This window comes from Mesoplodon mirus, assembly GCF_964341445.2.
Source record: "Mesoplodon mirus genome assembly, chromosome: 2".
In the NCBI taxonomy this organism is placed as follows: domain Eukaryota; kingdom Metazoa; phylum Chordata; class Mammalia; order Artiodactyla; family Ziphiidae; genus Mesoplodon; species Mesoplodon mirus.
This window is the reverse complement of record NC_138977.1, coordinates 161,102,778-161,118,928: the sequence shown is the minus strand read 5'-3', so window position 1 is coordinate 161,118,928 and position 16,151 is coordinate 161,102,778. Positions and strand designations below refer to the sequence as shown.

Sequence of the window (16,151 nt, the reverse complement as noted above, 5' to 3'; positions counted from 1 at the left end):
TCAGAGTCAATAAGGAGGCCAAGGTCACTTAATTCCTCATTTTATTAATGTTCATGTATTTTCTAGGTTATCTCAATGAATGTCCTTAAGGGTAGGGGGCATGATCTGTTTCTACCATAGGGCCGCGTAATCTGAGATTCACATGAGGAATTTAGCTGATCCATGAAATTATACACAAAATTTTGTGCATATGTATATTTTCTTCTGGCAGGAATGTCTATAGCTTTCAACAGACTCTCCAGGTTGTCCATGGAAGCTTCCCAAACAAAAGTCTGTGTCAAGCACAATAGCATCTGGCCACTTGAACTCTATGCTATGTTCATGTAATCTGTATCTGCCTAAGCAAATTAAAAAAGAATCAAGGAAGCCTTCTCAGTCCCTCAGAAAGAATTAAACATCAGTGAAAGTGAGATGATAATAGTAATCCTAATGCTAGCTATTGTTCTAAGGATGCCATGAGAATTCTCATAAAAACCCTAAGAAATATACCTAAGAAATATACGCTAAGAAATATCTCCATTTTATAGATGAAGAAACTGAGACCCAGGGCGATTAAGTGACTTGCCAAAGTCCATATGGCCAGAACATGGTGGAGCTGGGGTGGGTACATAAGCAGCCAAGGCTCCAGAGCCTTCCTCGTAACCATGAGAGTCTGATACTACAGTTTACTTTAATACTCTGAGTACAGAGTTTAGAGACCTTGCATCCTTGTCCACATGCCATCAACTGCTGCCCCTCTCAGTGCCACCCAGAACACAGGCACACATGCACACACCTCCTCACATGGTTCATCTTCTCTGAACCTGGCCCCTTGGTAAATTTTTGGTTCTGTCTGGAGAGGTCCTTTCTGCCTCCCTCTTCCCATCTTGAATTCATGGCCTGTTCATTATTTTTAACAGCTTAGGTTAAAACACTAATCAGGAAAAAAGAACTTTAAAGTTCTGAAACCTAAATCGAAATAAGAACACAAAAGAGAGCTTCACACGGCTGTGCCATATGCATCGTGTAAGTACTTAATTGAGTCACAGCTGGCTGGCTGCATCTTTTGGGGCACGGCACCTTGTGTTCTCAGTTGCTGGATCGCTTCTGAGCAGGTCCTCATGAATGTCTGAGCATCCTGGTCTATCTGGTCTCGTTCTGTGTCCGTCATTCTCCCATATTCAGACATGACATGGCTAACAAAGAGAGAGAGAGGGACAAAATTAAAGGGCAGCAGCAAATGACCAAACATGGAGTCACGGGGTGTGAAAGGAAGAAGAAAGTTCCCTGTTGCAGTGACATTTAAGCTGAGACTTGAAGGATGAGCAGGAACTGGCCAGGCTGAGAGGTGGGAGAACACTCTAGACAGTAGAACCAACACTTACGAAGGCCGTCAGGTAGGAAAAGCTTCCTGCAGGCCAAACTGGAGCAGGCCACACCAGCGAGAGAGTGTGGCGGGCCTGGAGTGGAATCAGGGGCCGGAGCACACAGGCCTTGTTAAGAGTGTGGGCTTTGACTTTGAGAACAGCGGGGCAGCTACTGATGGCTGTCACAAAGCACACTGACAGAGTCGGAGTCCCCCAGAGGAACCCCTGGGGGCTGCATGGAGAATGCTGCGGGGACACCATTTGTGAAGAGCTGTTTCAGGCTGGCATTTCTCCCGTGTTGACAAGCGGTCTTCAAAACTCACAATGAAAGAGCTTTAGAACCATTTCACATTCCCTGATAATCAGTTAAAACTCTAAAGTTACTGAACAAGTAAGGGTGCCCACTTTCAGTAATGCTGCACCCTGAAGCTGTTGTAGTTATATCTCTGTGCTCATTTCTGTAAGACATGGGTGGGTGCTGCAGCATTATTATGAACAGTGATGAGACACCATGGACACTACAGCTGAAATTCAGAATCACAAAATGTCAAGTTAAAAGGGACCTTAGATAATCACTCCACTTCCACCCACCAGCCGCACTAGCCCCCGTTCCCATCCTCACTGAGAATAAAATACAAAGTCCTGATATTCCACCAGCCGCACTAGCCCCCGTTCCCATCCTCACTGAGAATAAAATACAAAGTCCTGATATTCCCACCCTCCACCTGTGACCATATACTTCCTGCCTCTCGCCCCCATTCACTTCGCTCCAGTCACACTGGCCTCCTTGCTATCCCCCAATCAGACACACAACCTTCGGCAGCCTGGGCTCTCTCCCAGCAGACGCCTGCCCTCTCTCTGTCCTCGCATCTCTGCTCACACGGCCTGACCGGAGCCAGCCCCACCGACCACCCCGTGCCGCACCCGGCACTCGCCCTCAGTGGTGGTCACCGCCTGTGTTGGTTATTTTTAGTTTTTATTTTTTTGAGTCTCTCTAATTCTTTTGTTTTAAATTGAGGTACAGTTGATTTATAATGTTCTGTTAGTTTGAGGTGTACAGCAAAGTGATTCAGTTATACAGATTCTTTTCCATTATTGATTACTGCAAGATGTTGAATATAGCTCCCTGTGTTGTACAGTAGGTACTTGTTGTTTATTTTTATTTATTTATTTGTTTGTTTATTTATGCGGTACGCGGGCCTCTCACTGCTGTGGCCTCTCCCATTGCGGAGCACAGGCTCCAGACGTGCAGGCTCAGCAGCCATGGCTCATGGGCCCAGCCGCTCCATGGCATGTGGGATCTTCCTGGACCGGGGCACGAACCCGTGTCCCCTGCATTGGTAGGCGGACCCTCAACCACTGAGCCACCAGGGAAGCCCTGTTGTTTATTTTATATATAGCAGTATGTATCTGCTAATCTCCAAACTCCTAATTTATACCCCCCTACCCCTTTCCCCTTTGATAAGCCCTTTGTTTTCTAAGTCTGTTTCTGTTTAGTAAATAAGTTTATTTGTATCAATTTTTTAGATTCCACATATAAGTGACATCATATGGTATTTGTCTTTCTCTTTCTGACCTACTACACTTAGTATGATAACCTCTAGGTCCATCTATGTGGCTTCAAATGGCATTATTTCATTCTAATTTATGGTTGAGTAACATTCCATTGTATATATATATATATATATATATATATATATATATATATATATATATATACACACCACATCTTCTTTATTCATTCATCTGTTGATGGGCATTTAGGCTGCTTCCATGTCTCAGCTGTTGTAAATAGTCTGTGCTCGTTATTAAGTCACTGTCTCTCAGCTCCAAAGCTGCCCTCCCACACTCTGCTTTGTGATGTGAGGGCTGCGGCTCCCCAAATCACACTACTCCTCTCTGAATATACGTTCCTTACCTGGCTTGTTTTCCTTTACAGCACTCTGAAATAGTAATGTCCATCTCCTCCCAGGAGAATGCAAGCTTCATGAAAGCAGGGACTTTGTCTCGTTTACTTCTGTTTCCCCAACACCTAAAAATGCTATCCCCCACGCAGTAAGTGCGCTAACATTGGCTGAGCACTTAGGATACGCCAGACACTATTCTCGGTGCCTAACATGTATTTTATTTACTTATTAATCCTTGCAATTCATTCATTCACTCACTTGTATACTAACCCCCCATATGTCAGGCACTGTGGCGGGGCTGGAGGTTCAAAGTTAATTAAGTAAGGCTCATTTCTGACTCCCACAGAGGGTACCACACCACAGGGGAGACTGGCACAGACACGGGGGGCACAGGAACTGTGGTGGATGGCACTGGTCTGGAAGTGGACAGTGGGACCCATGCGGGGAGTGGTCAGTTCATGCAGGGGAGGTGCTGGGCACATGGAGAGGAAGAGTCTCCACACAGGGGACAGCGGGAGAAGACCTGCTCCAAATCCCCAGCCTGTGGGTCATGGTTGGAATGACCACATAACGTATGATCTACAACAGGACACGTCTGAGAATGAAAGGGAAAACAGAAGTATACCAGGTGGTCCCTGTAAACCAAGCATCCCAGCTATGGACCTCTGGGACCCCCTAATTTATTTCAAGGGGCAGCACATCACATGCACCCGGTCAGTGTCTCCATGCTGAATGTGTCTAGCATATGTCTACATAATTTTCCAAAGGAATGCAGACGGGATTATGATAAGTCCACATTTATTTAAAGTTACCAAATCTGCATTAGCTGTTTCTTCAGTATCAAGAGGTTCCCCCAAATACAACAATCATACAAAATACAAATATGCCACTATCAACTGGAAAGGAGTCCCTGCGGTACAGAAGGTGGGGACTGCCGGCTAGTGTAGTCATTGGAGGATTTTAAACAGAGGAATCTGCATTTTGCATGGGGTCTTCTGTGGTTGCTGGCCTGGAGGTGGATGAAATCAGACCCCAGTTAAGAGGGCACTGAGCATCCAGGAAGAGACGAACAGAGCCTGGGCAAGGCCATGTCAGTGGGGGAGAGGAAGCATAACAGATCTGACAGAGATCTCATAGACTGGGTCTACAAGACTGGGCTGACTGGGTGTGGAGGTAAATAAGGAGACACCTAGGACACAGAGCACAGAAGAAAGCACAGGTGTGGAAGGAAAGATGGTAAAGTGCGGGGCCAAAGACGGCACGGAAAGTTTAGGACGTGACAGATGAGGAGATGGAGCAACTTGAGAAAGGGCTCAAACTCTGATTCTTCTGTGATGTTTTAAGAACAGCACTAGATATATAATCGGCATTTGAAACACTCATCAAAAGTAACGAACGCTTGCCAGTGACAGAGCCCCAAATTAAGTATCACCATAACAAAATTACTACTATTTGCAAAAGGTTAACCATCTGGCAAATAATTCCAAAAGATATATTCTCACAGGACATGCACACGTAACTTTTTCAAACTTTGATTTTATTTCCTTTATGATGTGCAGAGGAATAATTTTATTACAGACTTCAATTTATCTAAATATTAGATTCAGTTTAAGGAGATTATGTTAGGTATAGGTTTGGATTAGTCAATTTATTTCAGGGAAAAACAAGGAAAAAAACAGAGGAGTAAGTTTATTCGCTGGTTCAGAAATTTAAAGGAATAGGCTTTTAAAAATTATCTGGTTGATTACTACGTTAAGAAAGGGCAAGTTCAAAATTACAAAATACCACTGACATTCTGCCTATTAATTTAATATGCAATTAGATACTTCCTGAAGACAGAGAAGAAGAGAGAATAATGTAAGTTATTTTATTTTTTTATTTTTATTTTTTTTAAAGATTTTCCACACACCAAGGTTTTTTTTTTTTTTTTTTTTTTTTTAATTTATTTATTTTTGCTGTGTTGGGTCTTCGTTTCTGTGCGAGGGCTTTCTCTAGCTGTGGCAAGCGGGGGCCACTCTTCATCACAGTGCGCGGGCCTCTCACTATCGCGGCCTCTCCTTGCGGAGCACAGGCGCCAGACGCGCAGGCTCAGTAGTCGTGGCTCACGGGCCCAGTCGCTCCGCGGCATGTGGGATCCTCCCAGCCCAGGGCTCGAACTCGTGTCCCCTGCATTAGCAGGCAGACTCTCAACCACTGCGCCACCAGGGAAGCCCCGTAAGTTATTTTAGACTCTGTTCCAAAGGTTACTGAAAAGGTTTGGACAAAAGTTAAAGACCACAATCTCATTTTTGCTATAAATATTAAATATGAGCAAGTGCAGTACCTTGCCCATAGTATATGCCCAATATACATTATGAAATGAAACTGTTAATATCTGGGCTACAGACGTGAACAAAATACAGACCCTGCTCTCAATAAACTATATCACAATAGGTAATGTCCACAGGCTTATGTACACAACTATACATCACAAACAAAGGTTAATAGCCATATAACACTCTCCATGCATTAACACTAACACTAATTCACTAAGCACTTCACATATATTTACCCACTTAATTATCAAAATTCTATGAGGTGGGTACTATTATAATTCCCATTTTACGCATGAAGCAACTGAGGCACAGAGAGGTTAAGTAACTTGCCAAGGTCACACAGCTAGGAATTAGCAGAGTTGGGATTTGAACCAAGGCATCCTGGCTCCATACTCTTAACCACGGCTCAAGGCACTTCTTGAGTCATTAAAGGTAGAAGAGGGCTTCCCTGGTGGCGCAGTGGTTGAGAGTCTGCCTGCCGATGCAGGGGACACGGGTTCGTGCCCCGGTCTGGGAAGATCCCACATGCCGCGGAGCGGCTGGGCCCATGAGCCATGGCCGCTGAGCCTGCACGTCCGGAGCTTGTGCTCCGCAGTGGGAGAGGCCCGCGTACCGCAAAAAAAAAAAGAAAAAAAAAAAGGTAGAAGAATTCAGAAGAGGGGATGCTTATTCCCTATTAGCTAATCAGAAGGAAGGTGATCTATGAACTAAATCTTGAAAGGCAGGATGTAGCCGTGGGAGACAAGAGCAGACACTCTGAGCAACAGAACGGAATCGGGAGAGAGGGAGCCTGTCTGGAGAACAGTCAGTGGTTCAGTTTGGTTGGAGCACAGGCTAGGTAGAAGCGATGAGTTCTTGGTGGGCCTCTAGTATGACTTGAGGAGTTTTATTCTGTAGCCAGTGGAAAGGCAGAGCTTGATGAAGATAAATGTGGCAATTCCACATTAGCTGGAAGAGAGGGGGAAGATCAGGTGATGGGTTATGGAAATCAGGCAGAGAATCCTGCCTTATTCATCTTTATATCCCTAGAAGAGGTAGGGGCTAGTAAATTTCTGTCGAACTGAAGACAGGAGCAATGGTAGAGCATGGGTGGCAAGACTGAAAAGAGGTGATGGATCTGAGATGTAAAAATCGTCAGGAATAGAGTAGGTGTTGGAGGCAAAGCATCAGCAGACCCTGAGATCTGGGGCTTGGGTGAGCAAGAGACAGTAGTAGAAACAAAGAGCACAGAAGGAAGAGGAGGAAGAATTGGAAATATGAAAGCAAGAAGCTGCTACTAACACTTGTCCCTATAATTCAACTCAAAAGGACAGAAGTAATGCTCTTGAGACTAGATGTTCCACAATTGATACTTTGTTTTCAAAAGTGAAACCAGGGCAAATGGTCTTCTAAACACTTTGTGATAAAATCTAGACAAAGTAAAGTTCTGAAGTTCTATAATTTATGAAGGAGAGAGAGAAAAGTCACTGTGGCATACAGCACAGTGGCCACAAAGCTGACACAGGGCTGAGGTTACTGACGTTCACCGCGGCCTGATAAAGAGAACAGAACACTGGTGCAGTCCACAAACTAATAACAGACTGCTTTCACATGATGGACACTCAAAAAATATTTGGTTGCCTGGATTTTGTTTAATTGATCTGACTCTTTCCATCCTAAACTTCTGAGGGCTATAGGAAAAGTCTGGCTCCTGGAAGAATGCCAGGAGTGGGAAGCAATGAGAGAAGGGCCATCTGGAGTTAAGAGTCCGGAGACCGGCGCTGTACAGAGAATGGAGTTACTAGCTCACCAGCAGCTGAATTTAGGAGCAAGTGGGAATCAGACAGAGATCAAAATATTGGCTTTATATGATTACTAACCACACATGGCCCCCTAATGGTGCCTGGCAATTATGCGCTATGTCCTCACTGTGTCTGCTTTCCCACTCTCCCAGGTGCCTGTTTCCTATCTTCTCCTCACAGCTCAAACCTCCAACACCTCCGTCCCCATCTGCAGCATCAGTAGTAACTGTGCTTCCTGGTTTCTGAGAGCTCCTCCAAGCTCTCCCCACCTCGCTTCCCATGGGCCGGCACACTGTGCCTTATCCCCAGCTACTAAGGATGAGGTGTCCATCTCCTAGCTCTGCCCCTCCACCTGGGCACCAGGTTGGCCCCAGTGATTCTCCTTTCTCTCTCGTGCACCATCAACCGTAAAAGAATTACTGCGCAGACACGGTGCTTAGGCAGTGTCTGGCACACAGTGCACACTACATGTGTTAGTTCCTAATAAAATCAATTTTCCCCGTCTACGGGATCTTTCCTAGCCACATACAAACACGCTGTTATTTCTCCCAACTTAAAAAACAAAAGAAAAGGGCTTCCCAGGTGGCACAGTGGTTGAGAGTCCGCCTGCCGACGCAGGGGACACAGGTTCGTGCCCCGGTCCGGGAAGATCCCACATGCCGCGGAGCGGCTGGGCCTGTGAGCCATGGCCGCTGAGCCTGCGCGTCCGGAGCCTGTGCTCCGCAGCGGGAGAGGCCACAACGGTGAGAGGCCCGCGTACCGCAAAAAAAAAAAAAAAAAAAAATCTCTCCATGTCTCCTACCAGTTACTGTCCAATTTCCAGGCTTTTTTCAGTAAAACTCCTCTGAGACGCTTACAACCCTGCCCCCATCTTCCTGACTATTCTCTCTCGACCCCATCCAAAGGGCCTTTTGCCCTCATCCCCACACTGTGGTCCTCACTGCCCAAGGTCACCGCTGGGTCATCCCTCCCCTTGGTTACTTTCTACAGATTGGATGGAGTTAATGGGTCCCCTCCCCCTGATTTGCTTTCTCCTCTGTCTTCCCCGGCAATACACTCTCCCGTTTCCCTCCTATCTCCCCTCCTATCTCCCCGGCTGCTCGTTTTCAGGCTTTTTGTTGATACCTTTTACCCTCAGTCCCTCATTCTCTCCACTGTCTATGTTGCTCCCTTGGTGAGTTCAGCTAGGCTCGTGGCTTTTTTTTTGTCAGCGTATATACCAGCTCTACAATGACAAGTCCAAATTTATGTCTTCAGGTTGAACCTCTCCTTGAACCTGAGACACGTATATCTCACTGCCGGCTCAACATCTCTATTCAGATGTTTAACCTGTGTTGCAAATATACCCCAAACTGAGCTCCTGCCCACTCTCTTCAAACATGCTCCCCCATCTGGGTTGATGGCAATTCCATTCCTTCTAGTTGCTCAGGCCCCAAACCTGAAGTCACCCTTGCACCTCTTTTTCTCTCCCAGCTCACAGCTAATCCATTAACAAATCTCATTGGCTCTACCTTCAAAATAACTCCAGAATGTGACCTCGTTATCACACCCACTGCTAACCCCTCTGGACCATGCCATCGGCATCTCTCACCTGGACTAACCGTAGCCTCCCAGCTGGTCTGCTGCTTCTGTCGTGTCCCTCCACAGATTATTCTAACACACTAGCTTTATTGATCCTGTTAGAAAGTTAGGCAGACCCTATCAACCCTCTGTACAGATCTTCTAGTGCTTCCCCCCTAAGAGTAAAAGCCGAGGTCCTCACAGGAGCTACATGAGCCGTAAGACAGCTCACGAGATCTGGCTGCTGCCCCCTCTGAGCTCATCTTCAACCCCACACACTCCTCAGTCCCTCCTGCTCCAGCCACCCTGGCCTCCCTGCTGTTCCTTGAACCCTCCAGACATACTCCTACATTAGGGCCTTACACTTGCTGCCATCTTCTCCTTCTGGAATGTCCTTTCCCTGGATGATAACTATATAAACTGACTACTTACTTCTTTTAGGTGTTTACTCAATGTCCCCCCCATCTTAAAAAGTCCTTCCTTAAGCTACGTTATAAACTTGTACCCTCCCTAACATTTTCTATTTTCCTTTCTCCCCTCCCCCTAAAAGCATTTATCCTGCTCTAACACTTATGTTTTACTCATTTATTTTGTTTCTTGTCTATCTTCCTCTCCAAAATATAAGTTCCATAAAGGCAGGGACATTTGTCTGTCTGTTCATTGCTGCATCCCATCATCACGAGCAATACCTAGGATTTAGTAGGCTGATAAATCAATATCGCAAGAGCCAAATACTTTCTGAATGACCTAACTTAATGCATGAGGCCGACCTGAAGAGGCCTGACACACAGCTACACAACTGTGCTCCTTAATAGGTCCCTCCCGGATTTACTTCACTCCCACCCAAGACCTGCAGGCACCCCGCTTCCAGAGCCTTCCCTGGAAAAGTGGAGGCACAGAGGGGCAGGGAATGTGTCCATCCTGATGACAGGACCCCAAGAGAAGAGGGAGGAGTAAGCCTGAGGCTCTTCCCAGGGCCAACCAGGAGGCCAGGCTCCCCTCCTCCCTCAGTGCGGCACCTTCCCACGCCCCAAGCCCAGGGTCCACATTTTCGGGGGCGGGGGGTCGTTGGAAGGAGAGAAGGAGGCCCACAGGTTCCTGGGGAATGGAGGGTCCTCCCCTCAGCAGAACCTGAAAAGCAACAGAGACCTATTTCCCTATCCCAACCCTCCCCAGTATTTTGTTTTCTTAACTAGTCTGGCTTAACGTGGTAACCCTGACAGAATGTACCCTACCTGAGGCAGAAGACCCAAGAGAGAGGGGAAGGGGCTGGGCAAGCACGCTCCACCCTCCTCCCAACTCCCCAGTCAGGTCAAGGCGGGCGGAGTGAGAGCAGTGAGCAGAGGGGTGGCGAGTCCTGTGCCGCCCCTAATAGAAACCATCTCTCCGGAAATGGAGGCTAACGGGGTCAGGAACAAATAAATAAGACAGGTACCCACTTCCAAGTGGCTATGTACCCTGTGGATGGAGCAGACCTATAAACGACTAATTCCAAGAACATTAGATTAACATCCTCCTACTCTATTTTGACTTAATGGAAACTCAGCTCAGTGAAATTGAAAAGGTCTAAAGGTTAATTTGATAAAACTGATTACTCAATTAAAAGGTGATGTTCCTTTAGGAGACATTATATATTAACCTTTTAAACTGGAAATTGACAGTACGGTTATTCTATTAGTAACAACAACAAAAACCAAGAAAGTTTCTCCCCCAGGTGGTATTGTTTTGTTGCCAGGATATTGAGGAAAATGTACATCTACCAGAAGTGGAGGAATTAGTTTTAATTAAAATCATTCAAGAGATCCAGCCAGAGGCTACCTAGGTTGCATGCTGTTCTGCTCTAGTAAAATGTCATTATTTTAAAAAAATTAAATGGGTCAATAAAGTCTGAGCTCTACATTGTGGAAAAGATTACAGCTTCCTAATTATGCCAAGCTAACATAGCCTTATGGGTCTGAAGGTAATATTTCTCTCCATTCCATGGTCACACTTCATCCAAAATCTTCTCAGGAACAAGCCAAGGCCAGCACATTGCACTGGGAGGCAGAGTAGTAAAAAAAGAAAGGCTTTAAACAGTCTACCACCTTTGGGAGGGGGAGCTTGATGGGAGAAGGTAAGGATGGCCTTTCTCCATCTGGAGAGAATGTAGGGCATGGAGGGGAATGCTTATTCCCTGGTCCTCATGTTTCTACATGAATCCACTCTTTTAGCGTGACACCTAACCTCAGCCTTCTCCCTCCTGCCCCTCCCTTGGGGGCAGGGACTTCTCTGATTGGCAGCCTGGCAGAAGGACCTGGGCATGGGCGTGAACACTCATCGAGCCACGGCTCCTCTCTCCCCTCTCCTCTGGGATCTGCCTGCCCTCTCTCTCATATGCTATCAGGGGCCTCTGTGCTCCGGGGCTGTGACCGTTCAGTGGCACAAATGGCTGAGTGCGTCTAATTCAGGAGCCTTCAGCAAGGTCACCCTCCTGCAGACCTAACCTCTGCCGCCACCCTAGGTTTCACTAGTGATCACGCTGAGAACACATCCATCTCTGTCAGGTTGACTTGACTCTGGCATCCTCTCTCTCTCTTTCTCTCCCTCCCTCCCACCTCTGGCAGGAAATTAGAGGTGCTTTCTTTATCAACTGACCACTGCCCCAACCTCATCACAGGTCAAATGGGATTCCAATTCAGGTACCATTCACCAAGGGACTTCCATGTGCCAGGAACTCTCACACATCTCTTTTAATCCTCACAAGAACATTATCCACACTTTATTTAAAAACAAACAAAAGGGCCTCCCTGGTGGCGCAGTGGTTGAGAGTCCGCCTGCCGATGCAGGGGATACGGGTTCGTGCCCCGGTCTGGGAGGATCCCATATGCCGCGGAGCGGCTGGGCCCGTGAGCCATGGCCGCTGGGCCTGCGCGTCCGGAGCCTGTGCTCCGCAACGGGAGAGGCCACAACAGTGAGAGGCCCGCATACCGCAAAAAGAAAAAAAAAAAAACAAAAAAAAAAACAAAAAAAGCAAGCACAAAGATATGAAGTGAGCTGTATACACTTACATGATTAATACGTGGCAGAACTGGGACTAGAACCTAGGTGTGATTGACCCTCAAAGTCCCTGATCTTTCAAAGGGACCAAAACAGGGGTAGGAGTGAAACTCAGACTGCACTGGCTGGCTATGAACTGCAACTGGGAAAAGGAATTAAAGACTGAGTTTCTATAATGGGGTAATGACTGGTCAAGACTAAGAAAGCCTCAGGAGCTCTAGTTCTGCTGACGCTGCAGCCACACAACCAGTAAGTGGCAGGGTGAGATGGGCTCCAGGGACCCTGGTCCTCCGCCCCAGAGTGTGCTGCCATGGTAGCCGGGAAAGGGGGAGGCCGAGGCCAGCAGCCCACTGTCCTGAGTAGGGGCATGAGGACTCGGAGTTAAGTCCACACCTGCTCTGGAAACACTGACACACTGTGTGGAGCTGAGCTGTGCTGTTCAAGGAGAAATGCCTTAATCCCACCATTATAATCAAAAGTTTAAAACTATTGCAAAGTTACAGAATAGCAGCCTTATAATCTTTTTATAAATCCATTGCTTTTTAAAAAAAATTTATTTATTTTATTTATTTAATTTTGGCTGCGCTGGGTCTTCGTTGCTGCGCACGGGCTTTCTCTGGTTGCGGCGAGTGGGGGTTACTCTTTGTTGTGGTACGTGTGCTGCTCACTGCGGTGGCTTCTCTTGCTGTGGAGCACGGGCTCTAGGTGCGCGGGCTTCAGTAGTTGTGGCGTGCAGGCTCAGTAGTTGTGGCGCACGGGCTTAGTTGCTCTGCGGCATGTGGGATCTTCCCGGACCGGGGCTCGAACCTGTGTCCCCTGCACTGGCAGGCAGATTCTTAACCACTGCGCCACCAGGGAGGTCCCCTCATTGTTTTTTTCTTTTTGCACTGCATTTCAATTGTACTGTCTTGTTTGAATCTCCAAACAAGTGGCAAGTGATCATCACTCTCATTATTTAGAGCAGGGCTCCTTAAACCTTTTCTGAAAAGGGCCACATAGTATACATATTAGACTTTGAGGGCCATATAGCCTGTCACAGCCACTCAGCTCTGTTGTCGTAGTGTAAAAGTTGCCATCGATAACATTCAAATGAATGGGCGTGGCGCTGTTCCAATAAGCTTTATTTATAGACACCGAAAATTTAATTTCATATAATTTTCTTATGTGGTAAAATATTATTATAATAATTATTATTATTTTTAAAAACTGGTTTTATTTCTTATGTATTACAAGTATACTGTTAGGAGGGACAGCGTATTTGATTAACCAGGGAAGAGGAGGTGGGGCACTGGCCCAGCATCTTCCCTTAATTTCAACTTCTTTTTTTGTTTTTAATCTTTCTTTCTTTCTTTATTTTGGTCACACCAGGTCTTAGTTGCGGCATGCATGTGGGATCTAGTTCCCTGACCAGGGATCGACCTCGGGCTCCCTGCATTGGGAGGGAGGAGTCTTAACCAGAGCCACCAGGGAAGTCCCTATTGTTATTATTTTCCCTCCAGCCATTTAAAAATATAAGAACTATTATCAGCTCACAGGCTGTATAAAAATAGGCAGCGGACTGGACTTGGCCTACAGGCTGTGGTTTGCTGACCCCTGGTTTAGAGGAAGACACTGCATTTTACAGATTAAGTGACTTTCTCAGGTTTGCACGGTTAATAAGGGGACAGGGTGGCCTGAACTAAACCAACCTTTAAAGCATTCACCTGGCTGGATGCCTTTTCAAGGCAAAGGGGAGTTAATAATGGATTTCCATGAGAGATCTCTACAACCACTTATTTAACCTAAATTGTAAAGTACTAAAGAAAGGAGCTGGAACTGATAGGCTTATACCAGTTTTATTAAGCTTTCCAAAATGACTGTCGCTTCCATTTTTATGCACTATAAAATTAGCATCTGATGTACATACACCTTTAGAAATAAAATTTACACTGCCATCTAGTGGTGACCAACTATTTTAACTGAGAACTTTAAGGTTTTCTTGGTACTAAGCATTAGAATAATTTAGTATATTCCAAAATTATGCAAATGAAATACAGTTAAAAGTATAAAGTAGGCAAACTGGTAGAGATTATTTAAAATTCACCTGGGGCATAATTATTTTCTCTGTTAAAGAATTTATATGAAACATTTTCATTTTTGCATATATTGACAAAGTTTTTTTAAAAATCAGATTTTTTCTGTATTTTCTAACTGTGATAGAAAGCCTTCTGAAGGGCAAAATCCCTTGTTTTATAATGATGAAATCCTAAAAAGATGCTTCTAATGATGTCACTTCGTATGTCTAATCCAACTTTTCTGTTAATTTAGGTAATACACTTGAAGCTGACTCCTATGGTTAGAAACGCCACACTAAAGCCAGGTTAAAATGTAGGTCAGGGAAGAGCAGGAGGCATGATATCTGCACTGCGGTGTTCCTGTGTCTACTGAGAGCTGGAGTCTATTCCAGAAGCCATTTTGGAAGGCTCGATCAAAATGCTTTTTCTTTTTAAAAATCAACCTAACCAAAAGTTTCTTCACTAGAGGCAAGAGCTCTTGTCTTTCCAAATGGCATTTTTACATGACTTGCATGATCTCTTCATGTGCTCAGCAATATGCATTCAGTGAGAAACTGCCCCATTTCTCTCTGCATGTTTCACAACATATATGGCACACACAGAGCTACAGACACACGGGAACATCAGAATAGGGGACATTGCTGTGAGGATATGGTGACTTTGAGGACATGGGGTATGGCTGAGCTTACCTTGGCTGGGGGGAGCCCCTTTTTGCTCTGCAGATATTCTTCCACTGCCAAACTGACCTTCCCCATTACAACCCTAAGTTAGTAAAAAGTGAGGACAAAAAGCTCAAAAGGAATATAGGTATGGAAAAGAACAGTCGCTAAAATCATGGTAAAAAATAGACACTTACCTATAAGCATTAATATAATCTTTCCTGTGTTCGAGAAGAAAATCTCTCAGTTTGCCAATGTGTGAAATCTATAATGAAAAGAAAGCAAACAATTTATATGGATAAATATGTTACGCTCATATGCAACAAATTTTAAATTAGTAGAGAATGGAATGCAGGCAGTAAAAAGATTTTGAAGCTACTAACTGGATATCTCTGGTTTTAGACTCCTGTATAATCACTGACTTGTTGGGTGGCTTTGGGAAAGTCACCCACATTCCTGGGTCTTGGTCTCTTACCAATGGTTCCTTCTTCCTGTAATTGTTGTGATCTGTGACTAACGAAGAGATGATCTCTAAGGAACTTCAGATTCAATGAGATAATACATGTCTAGTAACTACACAGCGTGTGTTCAATAAAGGCCAATTCCCTTCCTTATGTGTCTTATATCCAAAATTTTATAGACAAATATTCCTTCTTCCAAGTGTTCTAGGGGATGGATTCTAAGGCTGGAGCCATCAAGTGTATAAATAGGGCCCATGAAGAGCAGCAGAATTAAAGAAAAGATGCAGGAGCAACAATTTATCCCTACACAGCAAGTCTCCAGTTCCCCTACTTCCACGGATGAACAAAACAGACACAAAAGTACAGAGGACGGAATTTGTGATGGCTCATTTCTAGTACTAAAGCATGTGTCAGGTAATGTGTGTGGAATGAGGGACTAAGAAACAAATAAAATAAAAAGAGGTAGGAAGAAACCTAGGATCATGGTCAACATGGACAAAAGTGTTTCCAGAAGGAGAGAATGATTAACTAAGTCGGTGGCCTGCTCTGTCCTTTGACCACAGCTCACACTAGTTTCCTCCTAATGTCCTTTGTACTTATTCCAAACATACGTAGCCCCAGCCTTGAAGGATGTGCTGAACTTTCATCTTTTTCATGAAAGTTTTTCTGTCAAGGCCAACTCAGGCTAATTTTCGCTTTGCTCTGAACTTAAAAGCACTGCTGCATCCCACCCACTGGGCACTCAGCTACACACAGCCCCGTCCTCTGGCTTCACTTTTGCAGGCACGCCTCTTTCTTGGGGGTTAGGAACCACGTGAGGAGGGGCTGCACAGCTTCCCTCACGGCTCTAAGCACAACGTGAAGCCCAGAAGGTGTCAGTCAGTATCTGTGGGATGAGAAAATGTTTAAATGCAAAAATAGTATTTACCACTAAAGAAACATTCAGCATTTGTCTGGAGACAGGTCAGTAAGGGTTCAGTTAAATTTCTCACAGAGTCTAGACTAAAAGCAAATATGGTTCAGAAAAGCACC

At 45.3% G+C, this 16,151-nt stretch overlaps 1 protein-coding gene across 2 annotated transcripts in view; it reads right to left on the bottom strand.

The window, feature by feature from the left end:
* STX18 (syntaxin 18) overlaps positions 1–16,151 on the bottom strand; it is a 119,825-nt gene that overhangs the window by 36,602 nt on the left and 67,072 nt on the right. For both annotated transcript variants that reach the window (XM_082609913.1, XM_082609914.1), the window contains exons 2-3: positions 14,856–14,923; positions 1,060–1,175 (exon numbers count right to left, since the gene is read on the bottom strand). In XM_082609913.1, coding sequence (XP_082466039.1) covers positions 1,060–1,175; positions 14,856–14,923 — 184 coding nt within the window. The remainder of the gene's footprint in view (positions 1–1,059; positions 1,176–14,855; positions 14,924–16,151) is intronic.